The sequence below is a fragment of the Salvelinus sp. IW2-2015 genome, linkage group LG18, assembly GCF_002910315.2.
Source record: "Salvelinus sp. IW2-2015 linkage group LG18, ASM291031v2, whole genome shotgun sequence".
NCBI classification, from domain to species: Eukaryota; Metazoa; Chordata; class Actinopteri; order Salmoniformes; family Salmonidae; genus Salvelinus; species Salvelinus sp. IW2-2015.
Window position 1 is genome coordinate 17,353,489 of NC_036858.1, and position 15,935 is coordinate 17,369,423.

A 15,935-nucleotide genomic window follows, 5' to 3' on the forward strand; every position below is an offset into this window, starting at 1 on the left:
GTGACCAACTTGCACCAAATTTCCTGAAGATGTTAATTTTTGTTTTAGATTCCGTCTCTCACAGTTGAAGTGTACCTACGATAAAAATTAGACCTCTACATGCTTTGTAAGTAGGAAAACCTGCAAAATCGGCAGTGTATCAAATACTTGTTCTCCCCACTGTATATCGATGGAATTAATCGAACAAAAGGACCATTTGTGATGTTTATGGGACATATTGGAGTGCCAACAACAGAAGCTCGTCAAAGGTAAGGCATGAATTATATTTTTATTTCTGTGTTTTGTGTCGCGCCTGCAGGGTTGAAATATGCTTCTCTCTTTCTTTACTCTGTTGCTAGCCTCAGATAATAGCATCGTTTGCTTTCGCCGAAAAGCCTGTTTGAATTCTGACATGTTGGCTGGATTCACAACCAGTGTAGCCTTAATTTGGTATCTTTCAGGTGTGATTTAATGAAAGTTAGATTTTTATAGTAATTTATTTGAATTTGGCGCTCTGCATTTTCTCTGGCTTTTGGCCAAGTGAAACAGTAGCGTCCCGCCTAAACTCAGATTTTTGATAAAAATATGAACTTTACCGAACAAAACATACATTTATTGTGTAACATGAAGTCCTATGAGTGTCATCTGATGAAGATCATCAAAGGTTAGTGAATAATTTTATCTCTATTTCTGCTTTTTGTTACTCCTCTCTTTGGCTGGAAAAATGGCTGTGTATTTCTGTGACTTGGCTCTGACCTAACATAATCGTTTGGTGTGCTTTCGTCGTAAAGCCTATTTGAATTCTGACATGTTGGCTGGATTCACAACAAGTGTAGCTTTAATTTGTTATCTTTCATGTGTGATTTCATGAAAGTTTGATTTTTATAGTAATTTATTTGAATTTGGCGCTCTGCATTTTCTCTGGCTTTTGGCCAAGTGGGAACGTTAGCGTCCCACATATCCCAGAGAAGTTAACCAAATAGGGCTATCTTCTGTATACCACTCCTATCTTGTCACAACACAACTGATTGGCTCAAACACATAATGAAGGAAAGAAATTCCACAAATTAACTTTTAACAAGCCACACCTGTTAATTGAAATGCATTCCAGGTGACTACCTCATGAAGCTGGTTGACAGAATGCCATGAGTGTGCAAAGCTGTCATCAAGGCAAAGGGTGGCTACTTTGAAGAATATAAAATATATTTAGATTTGTTTAACACTGTTTTGGTTACTACATGATTCCGTATGTGTTGTTTCATAGTTTTGACTTCTTCACTGAAATACTAGAGTTTGAATGAGTAGGTGTGTCCAAACTTTTGACTGGTACTATATATATATATATATATATATATATATATATTTTTTTTAAATGGCCTGTTTTTGGCATTAGTTTATGTCACATATCAATTTGCCAACAATGTTTAGTGAGTTAATAAAGCCACATACAAACCTTTTTCGATTAAGGCAGCTCCAAAATGTTTCAGTCTAGCTCCGTGCTTTCTGTGGTGGAGGGGCAGCTACGGAATACAGAGAGTGTTGGTAATCTTCTTTAGTTGCACCGTGATTGGCTCAGTGTTCCGTCACTCATGGGGACACTACGTCACCACAGACTCTACAGGGAGAGTTAGGCAGTTTAAACCCCCTTGGGTGTTGACATAGATTTACATTAGAAGTGCCCATCCAAGAAGGCTCAAGGTCATTGGCCACAGGTAAAATGACGTCAAATCATGTTATGTCTACCGTAGCTTTGATTGGACTGATGAATGCACTAACTGTAAGTCGCTCTGGATAAGAGCATCTGCTAAATGACTCAAATGAAAATGTAAATATAGGACAGAGTTCCTGCCTTGTGGTCCAGATACACCCCTATTCTGGAGGACTAGTGGCCTGACACTACAGTCTTTATATTGCTGTGTCTGAACCAGTAACTCTGCTTATTGCACTCTAAACTCGAGGACTTGTCATTGTWTCCCAATCCAGAGTCTATACTTGACCTGCTGATGTCTTGAGACTGATGGAAGAACACCTTTKCCACTCCACTCAACCTCCCAGTAATGTCCAGACAGAGTCACACACCACCTGCCGGGCTAAAACAAATCTCTCTGGTTGATTTTGCTGTTCTTGCTGTTCAGCAGTCACTTTGTTCAGCCCTCACTGAGAGGTTTTTTGCATGCTGTGTTTGAGTCCAAAGTGAGCTGACAGAAATCAGGAAGAAGAGAAGGTCAAAGTTCTAAAGTTGTAAAGGGCAAAGTTGCAGATACCCTGTCTTTGAATCAGTGGAGAGAAATTGCAGTTAGCTGGAAACTGTCTTTCCAAATAAAACCAAAAAGGTTTTTATAACCAAAAAGGTTTTTATATGACCTGAAAGGGTTCTGGAACATTTCAGTGGGCCTTCTAGATGATTCCAAAGAAACACATTCCAGCCCTCTTTCATTAACCAAAAGCATTTCCAGTTTAATAATAGGGTAGTATGTCACCGTGAGATAATATTCAGACAACAATGAAAAAATATGACGTATTTCTTCTTAATCCCGCGGTGAAGCACTGGGGTTTCGTTTCGTTTTACGCTACTCCCACTCATCACCGTGTCGAAAGTCAGCAGGCTACACAGTATTTCATAATCGGGGCTCTCTCTTATCATGTTATTACAACGTCAGCAAACATATTTTCGATGCAAAGTCCACGTGTAGCCTACAGTAAGACTACGAAAACATTTCATCATCAGTGATGTTGTCATGCATTTTCGATCTGCTTCAGATGATATTCATGATGTCACACAGCCTGAGGCTCAAATCAAAGTGTATTTGTCATGTGCGCCGAATTCAACASGTAAAAAAGGTATTAGGTGAACAAWAGGTAAGTAATGAAATAAAACAACAGTAAAAAGACAGTGAAAAATAAACACACAATGCAAATAGTCCGGGTAGCCATTTGATTACCTGTTTGATTACCTGTTCAGGAGTCTTATGGCTTGGGGGTAAAAACTATTGAGAAGCCTTTTTGTGGGGGTAAAAACTATTGAGAAGCCTTTTTGTCCTAGACCTGGCACTCCGGTACCGCTTGCCATGCGGTAGTAGAGAGAACACTCTGACGGGTGGCTGGATGTATTACGTTTTTTTTTTTTTTAAATAGGCCTACGTTTTTTTTAATTAATAACGTTATGGGCTTAATATAAATATATTTTTGTTCAATGGCAAACATTAAAGTAGCCCAATTTCGATGGCTACAAAATGAAATAAAACAAATAGGCTAGTTAAAATCATATTGAATAGCCTACATTAATATTTACAGAAAATGACAATTGCAATTTATAGCCTCAGCTCAAGKCATGCAAATCGGAAAAAGTGTCTCAAAAATGTTTAGATGCGTCCTAGCGTCCTATTCAACGTTGGCTTGGTATGACATTTACAGTAGCCTATTCGATGTGTGTGAATATTGCTAAAAATAATACATTGACTTTCCAAACACTGTAAAACATAAACGAATATAAATGTCGTGGTAAATATYTGCTCTTAATTGTTTTCCAACCGTCGCAGGTACGGAAAGTGAAACAGGTATTGGCTTCACCCTATTCGTTTTGAGAAACTATAAAGGTCGCATTCCTACAGGTAATATGGTATACCTAAACATTAGTAACAAGACAGTTACATTTCACATAGATAAGCCTATTTTGTATTTCAAAGATATACTTTTTTTGCTCCACGTCTCGTTTTCATTACCAACATGCATAGGCCTACGAAGTCTTTGCTTATTTGTTTGTTTCTAACCCTGTGCAATGGTTTSTCGATGGGCTGTAGATGGATGGATGATCACAAATTCATACAACACAGTGAGACCTTAATGAACTTACTCAATATTATGGTGAGTAGATTCTTATATTTTTGTTATTCTAAACCATTGCTGTAATTGTATAGTGCCAACAGAAATTGAAGTTAAATTCTATGATTTTGAATATTGTACATTAATGTAAACATTGAATTTGTATTTATCATGTMTTTTTTTTACTCTCTTAAACATAGGGTGGGGAGTTTACTACAGACAGTGTGGACGTACCTTTCCCAGAGGACCTGTACACACAAGCTKAAGATTTACCAGTAAGTTAGGCAGTCTTGTGAGAGAGTCAACTTTTAGCATAGGATGTACTGGTGCACAGAGGATGTATGCATTAGCATARATACTGACATTCCAAGAAAATGAACACCCCAACATTATTGTATGTCCATAATTAACTATTTTGATTGGCAAATATGAATTAATTTAGTATGGATCAGGTTAAAGTATTTTCCTCATGTCTTTCATTTTACAGACTGATGATACAATTTGGTTCATCCTCCAAACCCTTGACAAGATCGCTGAGCTGTTTGATGGGGAACTAGACTCCGTCTGGGATGAGAAGAAAGTGGAGATCTTCCTCAATGTTCTCACCAGTCAGTCTGATGGCCTTCAGTCATGTGTAAGTATAACATCTTCCTATTCTACAGCTGGAATAGACATTCTCTAGCCTGGTCCAAGATATGTTTGTGCTGTCTTGCCAACTCAGTTTGACATTGACYACGATCAAGTTGTCAAAACAGATCTAGGACCATGCATGTTAGACATTTTAATATGAGCACATGTTKATTTGAATGAATGGACTGAGTCTCTCAGAGAGTTGGTGGAATGCAATATCTAGCTTGAGAACGTTACTTTTATTCAACAAACAGACTGTAACTATAGTGCAATTTATTCTCTTCAAATGATTTAAACTACTCACACTTGTGTTATACTTTAATGGSCCTTTTATTTAAATTGGTAATGTATTTGTAGGGAAACACAACYCATTGAAAATAACTTATAGGAGATACAAACATTGAGTCATGCTTTTATCATCAATCCAGGTTACGGCCCAGAAAAAAAATAGCAAGAATCTGCAAATGTACTTCAAGAGGCTGAACAACCATGTCCTTAAAAGAATGGTGAGTATTTATTGAAATAATATTTCATATGTGGCCATAATGAGATGAATCATCATGGTCACAGTGAGCCATTGGATCCCGTTTTAACAATAATCTTCTACATACAGTACCAGTAAAAAGTTTGGACACACCTACTCATTCAAGGGTTTTATTTTATTTTTACTATTTTCTACATTGTAGAATAATAGTGAAGACATCAAAACTTTTAAATAACACATATGGAATCATGTAGTAACCAAAAAAGTGTTAAACAAATCTAAATATGTTTTATATTTGAGATTCTTCAAAGTAGCCACCCTTTGCCTTGACAGCTTTGCATATTCTTGGCATTCTCTCAACCAGCTTCATGAGGTAGTCACCTGGAATGCATTTCAATTAACAAGTGTATCTTGTTAATTTGTGGAATTTCTTTCCTTCTTAATGTGTTTGAGCCAATCAGMTGTGGTGTGACAAGATAGGGTTGGTATACAGATGATATCCCTATTTGGTAAAAGACCAAGTCCACATTATGTCAAGAACAGCTCAAATAAGCAATGAGAAATGACAGTCCATCATTACTTTAAGACATGAAGGTCAGTCAATCCGGAAAATTTCAAGAACTTTGAACGTTTCTTCCWGTGCAGTCGCAAAAACCATCATGCATGCATTAGGATGAAACTCGCTCTCATGAGGACCGCCACTGGAAACGAAAACCCAGAGTCACCTCTGCTGCAGAGGAAAAGTTAATTAGAGTTACCAGCTTCAGAAATCTGCAATTAACTGTACATCAGATTGCAGCCCAAATAAATTCTTCACAGAGTTCAAGTAACTGACTCATCTCAACATCAACTGTTCAGAATACACTGCGTGAATCAGGCCTTCATGGTTGAATTGCTGCAAAGAAACCACTACTAAAGGACACCAATAATAAGAAGAGACTTGCTTGGACAAAYAAATARYAGCAATGGACATTAGACCCATGGAAATCTGTCTTTTGGTCTGATGAGTCCGAATTTTAGATTTTTGGTTCCACAGCATTCTGTAGCAATACGCCATCCCATCTGGTTTGCACTTAGTGGCACTATCATTTGTTTTTTAACTGGACAATGACCCAAAACACACCTCCAGGCTGYGTAAGGGCTATTTGACCAAGAAGGAGAGTAATGGAGTGCTGCATCAGATGACCTGGCCTCCACAATCACCTGACCTCAACCAAATTGAGATGGTTTGGGATGAGCTGGACCGCAGAATGAGGGAAAAGCAGCCACACATGCTCATCATATGTGGGAACTCCTTCGAGACTGTTGGAAAAGCATTCCAGGTGACTTCTTCATGAAGCTGGTTGAGAGAATGCCAAGAGTGTGCAAAGCTGTCATCAAGGCAAAGGGTGGCTACTTTGAAGAATCTCAAATATAAAATATATTTTGATATGTTTAACACTTTTTTGGTTACTACATGATTCRATATGTGTTATTTCATGYTTTTAATGTCTTCACTATTATTCTACAATGTAGAAAATAGTACAAATAAAGAAAAACCCTTGAATGAGTAGGGGTGTCTAAACTTTTGACTGGTACTCTGTGTCCATAACAATATACTGTACATACATTAAAAATGGTAGTTACACTGGCAAGTACAGTCTAAGTACATTGTATTTGTAAATACAAAAATATAATATATACATGATTCATTTTGGCTAACCTCCGCTCATCCAATAATTGTTGTTTATTTCYCAAATACTTGAAACTGTTCATGGTGCAATCAGATTTAACAATGTGTACCTATGTACCTACTGTACCACTGCAGTAACATGTACTTGTCTAATTTAGGGCTCAATGTAATCCTTAATGATAAAGAGCTGCGCTACAGTGCGATAGAAATTTAAAGGCAATGTTCCCTTCTGTATGATGAGGGTGTTCTGATTTTCAACTGCTAATATGTTTGTGGCTTTGTCATCAATCTGCAGGCATACAGTGCTCATGCATGGGAGCTGGTCAGGAAAGAGGTTAGGGCACATCTGAGGAGGCTGGTTCTTCTGGGTTCAGCTACAGAAAACAGCATCTAAACTCAGAGCAACGCAATAATTATGTTCACAATTTATCGTCACGTATGAGTGACATGTATTTTTGCCTGTTTTTTTATTTTTTATTTATATTTATTGATTCCACATAGAAATGTGTTTTTTTWAAATCTGGTTTTAAATCTATTTATTTATGGGGGTATTTATTAACTTTTATTTATTCTGTTGGGGTGATTGCTGGATACATTTTTATACACAGAATTACTGTAGATGTATGCTTTTACGTGCTACTTCATTAAATGCATTTTTGACTACATATGGATTTGGCAATCACTGTTTAATAGTTTTATGGTATAGTAATAGTTTTAATAAAAACAGGCATTGTGACGCTTTGGCAAAAATGACAGCTCTAGACAAATGTCTAAAGACAAGAAAAAAAATGAAAGGCAAAGTCCACTTTACAATGCTGCCATATCATAGAACAGGCAAAAGTATAACATTATTAGCAATCAGCAATGGATGGCCTACATATTTATRCAGGCCACATGTCCACTTAACAAAACACCCACATTGATACAATTTGAAGGGGTGTGATCAGGTTGACTATTTACAACTGAAACAGGAGAAGCTGAAAAGAGAAAGCCTTTCTATGGACAAGCCTCGTTAGACAAGCATTACAATAACTAACTTTGTCGCATTCGCCCTATTATATAACAATCGAAATAGTAGCACCAACTCAAAACTCCTTTTATAGAAACACCAAACACAACTGAAAAGAAAACACGAACACATTTGAGATGAGAGAAAAATATGCTGTTAGAAACATGAATKATCAATCTGTTCCTCTACGTGCATCTTATATAGGAGGTATCGAAAAGAACACGCGGACATGTATTCTAAAATGACAGTAACCATATGGATGGATCTATAACATAAAGAAATAGTGGTCATCTGGACAAATCACTAAACATAAGATACGTCCTGAAACACCATGGATGAGACATTGGCCTTTGAGTGCAGGGCCGTATTCATCTTGCATCTCAGAGTAGGGGTGCAGATCTTTGATCAGGTCCCCCTTGTCTATTCATTTTCATCTATGAGGCAAAACTGATCATAGATCAGCAATCCTACTCTGAACGCTTAACGAATACGGGGCAGCTGGGCATTGAGGTGCAGTGGATGACAGGAGAGCTCAGTCCCCATCTCAGCGCCGATGCGGCTCACTCCTGCTTCCAAGCTGCAGCAGCCTCTGCTGGCCCAGGCTGAGCATACGCTGAGATGTCCTCATACAGACCACCACAATGCTCGATCTCCAAGCCCTGCATACATCAAATAAAGAAAAATGGCGCGGGGATGGGAAAAAAAGGTGGGAAATTCCCTATTTACTACATTACAACTAAATGTATTTTTGTGCACATGCAATGAATACACTCATATAAATACATACAAAAGTAGGCTACAGTTTATGTACAATGTGCTGCTTTTACATGACTTCCATTTGTTAATGACAATTTGATTGTTATGCTATTGGTATGTCTTTATGGTATATCAACAAGTTGATTGTGTATAGCGAGAGAGCAATAGTAGTACCTAAATATTTCCCTACTATTTTAATTAGAAGCAGTGCTTAAGGAAGATGATGCCCCACCATTTATAGAAAAAAAAATTGGGGGCCAGATGAATGCAGCAAATAAGAAGTGTAAGCTGGAATGACGACACACAACATTTTCAACATGCACAAAAAAAAAAAAAGGAAACGCCAACTTAGACAAATGCTAAAATGAAAACATTTTGTTATCCACATTATGACAATGATAACAAACAAGCTGTGGTTAAAGAGTCACTGAAGGAGAGAGAGAGAGAGAGAGAGAGAGAGAGAGAGAGAGAGAGAGAGAGAAACATGCAGCTGTGAGGAAAAGCACAATTTCCTGTTTGTCACTGACAGCCGATCACGCCTAAAGTTAGGCTCAGATGTATTTCTCCAGGTCCAGGTCATTTGGAACATGAATTGACATTTGAATTCATCAATTCAATTAATGAAACCTTGGATATCATTTAACTTCAGTGATGATTCTTGGTAGCGCTATTTTACGGTGTTTTCTCTGGTATTCAACTAGTATTTAATAAGAAGGCAGGTGAATTGACCTGTGTGTCCCATTGACTAAAACGATTCCAAATCATTTTCATCCAATCATTCCTAACATTTTATGTCACCAGCCGAGACTGCATTGGGCTATACTGTAGCATACTTACTGAGCACTTGTAGCTCTGTCCRTGGCTCTTAATGTGGGACTTTGACTGTGGAAAATCACCTCCTCCACTTAGTCTATTGCGCATATTGAACATTCATGATGCACTGTACAGRCTAACCTATGGATTGTGCACCCATGAAATGGCGTATCAACCTACTCAGTGACACCCACAGAAGACAACTTTGTCGAGTTTACACAAATATTAGCATCATAGCTCTTATAGCAGGACTTTGACTGGGGGAAATCACCTCTCCATGAATATTCAACACACATAATAGACTAAGTGGGGAGGGGACTTGCCACAGTCAAAGTCCCGCAATAAGAGCTACAGTATGACGCTAATATTTGCAAAAACTCTACAGAGTTGTGATTTTTGGGTGTTACTGAGTCGGCTGATAGCCCATTTCATGGGTGCATAATCCATAGATAAAGCTGTGTACACGTATACCCACAATGCAATTCTGAAGTTMAATACATTTAGAGTGCGATTTCAACTGGTTTAATTTTATTTAGAACTAACAGGGCTGGAATTAATCTACCGGTAGTTTATGTGCCGTGTATCTTATGCATCTTATGTTGAATCTATTTTAAGACATAACTTGAGGAAATCTTTGTTGGTTACATGCTGACTGTAATTACCTACCAATTGATGTAACCTACAGGTGTAGGATCTTAATTTGATCACCCTGTTGATGTAGGAAACTTGTAGTGTATTGAAGGCTTCTAAAGGTTTTTTTAAATGTCGAACTTGATTTTCCCTAACAGAAAATGTATCAACCCCTACAAAAATGTACATTAATTACAATCCACACAGTAACTAACAATTCCCTACGGAAATTAAATTAGCATAATAAAAACATCCCCATAAAAATCAGTCTGTTAAAACTCGAGATATCAGTTGTTTTGCATGGGCTGCATTTCAATCACAACATTTTTTCTCGTAAAGTAACATGCGCAGAATGTAAGGTTGTTGGGTCACACGAATACGTGTCCTGAACACAGGTTGCACAGCCACTCCATAATGAGAAATTGTGTGGTAACAATYYATACTTTCTGGTACTCTACGGTAGTTAATAATGGTAATGATACCAAATGGCTCTGAGTGGTATAAGTTTTAATGGATCCCAAAGAAACTCATAGTATTTACAGTGTTACCTTCGCATCGTAAAATAGGTGCAACCTGATTTTCAATAGGCCTACATTCCCTAAACAGACATGAATTAAAACGGAATTGACCCAAACCCTGAAGTCTTGTCCTTCTAATATGAACCAAATTGTTACACTGCATTACAGCATACAAGATAGTATGGAGAACATATAGAGAATTGAGGTGGTTTTAGCTCCATTTTCATCAAAAACCACAGAAGACCCTGTTATCATCATTAACATACTGTACCTCATAGATGTGATCATGTTCAGGTTCCTCATAAATTGCATCTTCCTTCTTCAACTGAAAGAAAATTAGAGATAACTGAAAACAATTCTGCATAATAAAAACCAAGTATCAAATTGTACATATTGCCCCATATATTTTTACACATACTGTATCACACACTGTACCCTCTCACCTTTGTGTCAAAAATAATGAAACTTTTGAAAAGCTCGAAGTTCAGAAGGTAAGTATTCAATGTGAATAACTTTATTTCATTTGTTTTGTTGTGTCAGGTACATTCAAACATATTGAAATCACACCAGATAATGCATTKAAATACATAATTTTGTTTTTGCTGGGGTTTTCAGTTATGTATATTTATTGTGTCATGCGACTCACCAGGGATTGGTGGCGTAGCAGTGGGACKAGAGCAAACAGCGTTAAGAGTAACGCCTGGAGAAATATCAAAGCATCCTTCAGCTTGCTCCTCCTTTCTGCATTTTCAGCGTTAGAGGGTCCTTTATACATACACACACACAGAAAGAGAGAGATATAATTAAGAGTTTGTAAATTTGCAAATTACGAGTTTTGACAATCTATGACCATCTTCAAATCCGAGGATGACAATGATGCGGATTATATATACATTTTTTTAAATCATACTAGTTGATAAAGCAATACATATCCTTAAACAGATGCCATCCCATTGACAAAAACGATTCCAAATCATTTTCATCCAATCATTCTTAACATTTTATGTCACCATCCGAGATTGCATTGGGCTATACTGTAGTCTACTTACTGAACACTTGTAGCTCTGTCCCTGGCCCCCAGGTGATGTTGTTAATCAGACAAAAGTACAATCCAGTGTCCTCCGTCTCTACACGGCTGAGTTCGATCGAGGCGTTTCGTGACATGCACTTCTGCCTCACAGTGACACGGTCCCCCTCTATCTTCTTCTTCCCCGTGGTGTTGTATTCTGGGGCCTTGTACCATTCCACCGTGGCAGACTGGTTTCGGTCCGATACCACACAGAATATGGTCACATTGCGATTGGTCTTCACCCCATAGAAACGAGGCTTCTGGGTGACGTGTGGGGTGCTGTTTAAAGCCACTGGAGAGACGTGTGGGATGAGAGACACAAGGTTTGGTCAGTGAGACAGGTGATGGAAGCGTTGAAGTATTTTATAAAACCTACTACTGTTAAATTAACATGATTAATTAGCAAATGTTGTCAGATATTTATATAATAAATATATAAATGTATATATAAATGTGTAAGCGTGTTAGACATCAGTATATGAAATAATGTATAAGCCTACCCAAGCTATTTCAAATGACCGTATGCCTGTTTTACAGTAACAGCCTAATAAATATTCTGCTTATTTTACCATGACAAAACGATGAAGTAAATGTAAAAAACAAAACATAAATGAATGGCTAATACCAATAATACAATGGATTAAACAATCTTGGATGTAACAAATTGTACATGGATCATAACTAAATGTTTATTACAGATATATTGTGAGGTTAGTTTGACTTCCTCTTTTACACAGATGGGCAGGAAACAATGCTCGAGACGTGGTCCAATGCAACAACAACAAAAAAATACTTGCAAAAAAACGGTTATAAATATCCAATGTATAAAACATTTGTAAATATCGATACAAAGATAACTTCAAGAGCAGTTTAAATGTAATGCTTGATGTAATGTGATGACTCTAGTATTGTATTTCTCATTTGTCAGCACACATGCTAGGAATCACTCTTAAAATAAGTCAGTGTACTAATCTCTTACCTGAGAGGTTCACAAAGGCGAGCCCACAACATCCAACCAGTAGCCAGCACATGGTGGTCAACATTACTACTGTAGATTGTAAAAGCACAAGTTGTACTAGCCCAAAATAATCTATGCAGAAAAATAGCACCTTGACTGTAGCGTGGAGAGAGACACCAGCATCAGTGGGTGTGCCCACTGTTTGGTTGCGCATGCCTCATTCAAGATAATCAAACAAATAAGAGACAGGATATAATTAAAGGGATAGTTCACCCACATTTCAAAATTGCAATCTTGTTTGACTTACATGTTAGTTTTGAAAATGCCAACGTTAGCGGATGGTAGCAGTGGCTACATAAACGACCCCAAAGAGTGAATTGTACTCGTGAAGTGAATTGCACTGAATTGTCCTTGTCTATAGGCTGCTTACAAGGTAAGGAAACGAAATGTGAATTTGTCATTTGGTTGAGCTATACCTTTAAGTTGCAAACTACCAACCACAAACTGAAGTGACACACTAACTCTGCAACTTGTGTCCACAGAGTGTCTATTCAAATAAAGTGTACGCGTTTGATATTTTACATAATGCACTCAACCATGCTTATCAGAGCCCCTATTTTAAAATGGATACCCCTCCCTTCCATACCTCATGTAACATCACCTTATGATAAAGCAATGTGGTGCTGTGTGTTTAGCATTATCTGCTGCAACATGTTGGGCCGGTAACATGTAGGCCAGTGGTTCTCAAACTGGGGGTCCCGACCCCCTGAGCCAGTGGTCACAAGAAGGTTTTGGGGGATCGAGAGTGTGAAACATCTGCCTTTGATTCCAAAGTTTGAATCCAGCGATAGAAGGTTGTTTTTGACAATAAGTTTTGTATGTTTGTTTGTGCCGCGGATTCCAAAGGTTGCAAGTTTGAATCCAGCAAAATAAAGTTTTTTTAGATTTTTGTTTTAAGCCTATCCAAAACCTTAACCCTTACCTTAACCCAGGTAACAACCCCATTTTGATATCTGAAATTCTTGCGACCCCCAACTGTGAGTATGTCATTATAAGCCAATGTTTAAAAAAAATATTTTGGGCAATAGCAGTCAATTGCAAAACATTCTGCCAGTATTTCTGATTGTCTTCTCAACTTACGATACCATACAGTACTTTTAATGTGGGGCTATGACAGTCAACTGCAAATTAGTCTGACATAATGTCTCTAATGCGTGTAGAAAACAATTGGGAACTCAGAAATCTCCGACTTCCGACTTCAGTGGTTCAAGACAACTGGAAACTCCGGGAAAAATAGTTTTGAACGGTCATCCAACTCGGAATTCCAAGTCGGCAACTCGGGCCTCTTTCTAAAGATCCGCCATTCCGACCTGAAGATCACTGAAGACATGATTTGACCTAGTTTTTTTCAGAGTTCCCAGTTGTCTTGAAAGCACCATTGTCTCAACATCACAAATTAAATGGGAGTGCTTGATATATGTCGTGTAGGGACATTTTCTTGAATCATTCCGATTCAAGCGCCACGATCTAAGGGCACTCTCTGGTTTAATTTTATCTTTTAGATTTCAATCATTTTCATTTTGATTTTTAAGGTTAACTACATTACAATGATTTTGAGATAGAAAGACAATATATTTATTTTAAAATATGTTTTAATTTTGTAGGGGGAATTGTGGAAATTCTCCAGCAACCATAATTCCCTATCAGGCGACCCCTAGTTTGGGAACCACTGCCGTAACCATTCAGAGTTAATTCCTAACCTTAAGATTTAGAAGTTAATGCCTCTGATTCCAAAGGTTGCAAGTATTGCTGGATTTTAACTTGCAACCTGGCAGGGGCTTATGGTGGTTAAGGTAAGGGTTAACGTTTGGGATAGGTTTAAAAGAAAAATGTCAAAAACATCTTTCTAATGCTGGATTCAAACTTTTGATTCTTATTTATTATTTGATTCTTCCAGGCAACTTAGAAATTTGATGTTTGAGAAACATGGATGAATGTCTAATACGTTTTCTCCGGTTTTGCTTGGAAAAGCAGAGTACATTTATATTATCCACATAAAATACAGTTTAGCAATCTGTTACGGAGCACCTTTGCCAGAACAACCTGGCGATTTCATCAATAATTTTCATATTTCATATTTTCAGGCTTAGTTTGGGTGGCTACTGGCTAGGCGGGTTGGGCTGGTTTTAACCTGGTCTCAGAGCATTTTGTATTATTCTGTAGGTAAACGTGAGATATTGTGCATTGACATGATTGGTTGACGGTAGGTGGGGGCGGAAGGTCCTGTATAAACACAAACGTACTTCCTTGACAACTTCCTTCGCAACAGCTCTGCGCTGTTGAGGCTATCACCGTAAATGCTGCACAGCCAATGCAGACGTCGGATTGACCATGCAGGCCTTTAAAGATAGCCTTGAATTTTGGGATAGGGGGCAGCATTTTCACGTTCGGATGAAAGCGTGCCTAGAGTAAACTTCCTGCTACTCAGGCCCGAAGCTAATATATGCATATTATTAGTAATACTGGATAGAAAACACTCTGAAGTTTCTAAAACTGTTTGAATGATGTCTGTGAGTATAACAGAACTCATATGGCAGGTGGAAACCGGAGAAAAATCCAACCAGGAAGTGTGAAATCTGAGGTTTGAAGTTTTTCAACTCATTGCCTATCGAATATACAGTGTCTAAGGGTCATATTGCACTTCCTAAGGCTTCCACTAGATGTCAACAGTCTTTAGAACCTTGTTTGAGGCTTCTACTGTGAAGTGGGGGCGAATGAGAGCTGAATCAACCAGAGGCCTGCCAGAGTGCCATGAGCTGATCACGCGCGACACAAGTGAGAGCGACTTGCGTTCCATTGCATTTCTAAAGACAAAGGAATTCTCCGGTTGGAACATTATTGAAGATTCATGTTAAAAACATCCTAAAGATTGATTCTATACATTGTTTGACATGTGTTTACGAACTGTAATATAACTTTTTGAACTTTTCGTCTGAACTTTCGCCTGGACTTGCCCGCGCCTCCTGAGTTTGGATTTGTGTACTAAACGCGCTAACAAAAGGAGGTATTTGGACATGAATGATTGTGCAGCGATTGTGCGCGCATGCATGAACCACTGATGTAGACCAAGCTGAGTGATGCTGGAGATAGATTGCTGTAAAATGTGTTGTAAATGAATGAGTAATTATCCAGACCGTGATTTATATTTGAAAGTTGCATTAAATATTTTCACATCACATAATTTGTTTGTGAATCATTACTCATGTATCTACGATACAATATCTCCATAACGATTCCTTTACTCGTGTTAGTCACTAGCACAATTCTCAGGGGAAATACAGGATCATTTTTGCTTTTTTGGGGAAAGTGTATTGAGGCTTTTATGAAATCCACTTTAAATAAAAGTGCTTCTATGCACCAATAGTCATGTGGGGCGGGGTGATGCAGTCACTGAAGTGTCTTACATGGTTCCCTGTTTTTTACTTTAAAAAATGTATGTCAGTGCTCAGATAAGAACCAGGCTGATGCCTGCAAAATGCTACGTCAATGAATCATGCTCCATGTATGTACCAGATTTATGCTTAGTAAGAATGCA

General features: G+C 38.0%; 2 protein-coding genes across 2 annotated transcripts; one reads left to right on the forward strand and one right to left on the reverse strand.

The window, feature by feature from the left end:
* Positions 1-1,358: 1,358 nt before the first annotated feature.
* On the forward strand, positions 1,359-7,218 carry LOC111977360 (interferon a3-like). Its single transcript, XM_024006747.3, has 5 exons — positions 1,359-3,843; positions 4,002-4,076; positions 4,289-4,435; positions 4,860-4,937; positions 6,883-7,218. Exons 1-5 carry the CDS (start codon positions 3,706-3,708, stop codon positions 6,979-6,981), a joined length of 537 nt encoding a protein of 178 aa, XP_023862515.1. The 5' UTR covers positions 1,359-3,705; the 3' UTR covers positions 6,982-7,218.
* Positions 7,219-7,254: 36 nt separating this feature from the next.
* cd79b (CD79b molecule, immunoglobulin-associated beta) lies at positions 7,255-12,528 on the reverse strand. The gene is made up of 5 exons (XM_024006746.2): positions 12,362-12,528; positions 11,363-11,674; positions 10,960-11,078; positions 10,585-10,638; positions 7,255-8,255 (listed from the first exon to the last, which is right to left on the reverse strand). The coding sequence occupies exons 1-5, from the start codon at positions 12,423-12,425 to the stop codon at positions 8,157-8,159; spliced, it is 648 nt and encodes a 215-aa protein (XP_023862514.1). The 5' UTR covers positions 12,426-12,528; the 3' UTR covers positions 7,255-8,156.
* Between the last annotated feature and the right edge of the window lie 3,407 nt (positions 12,529-15,935).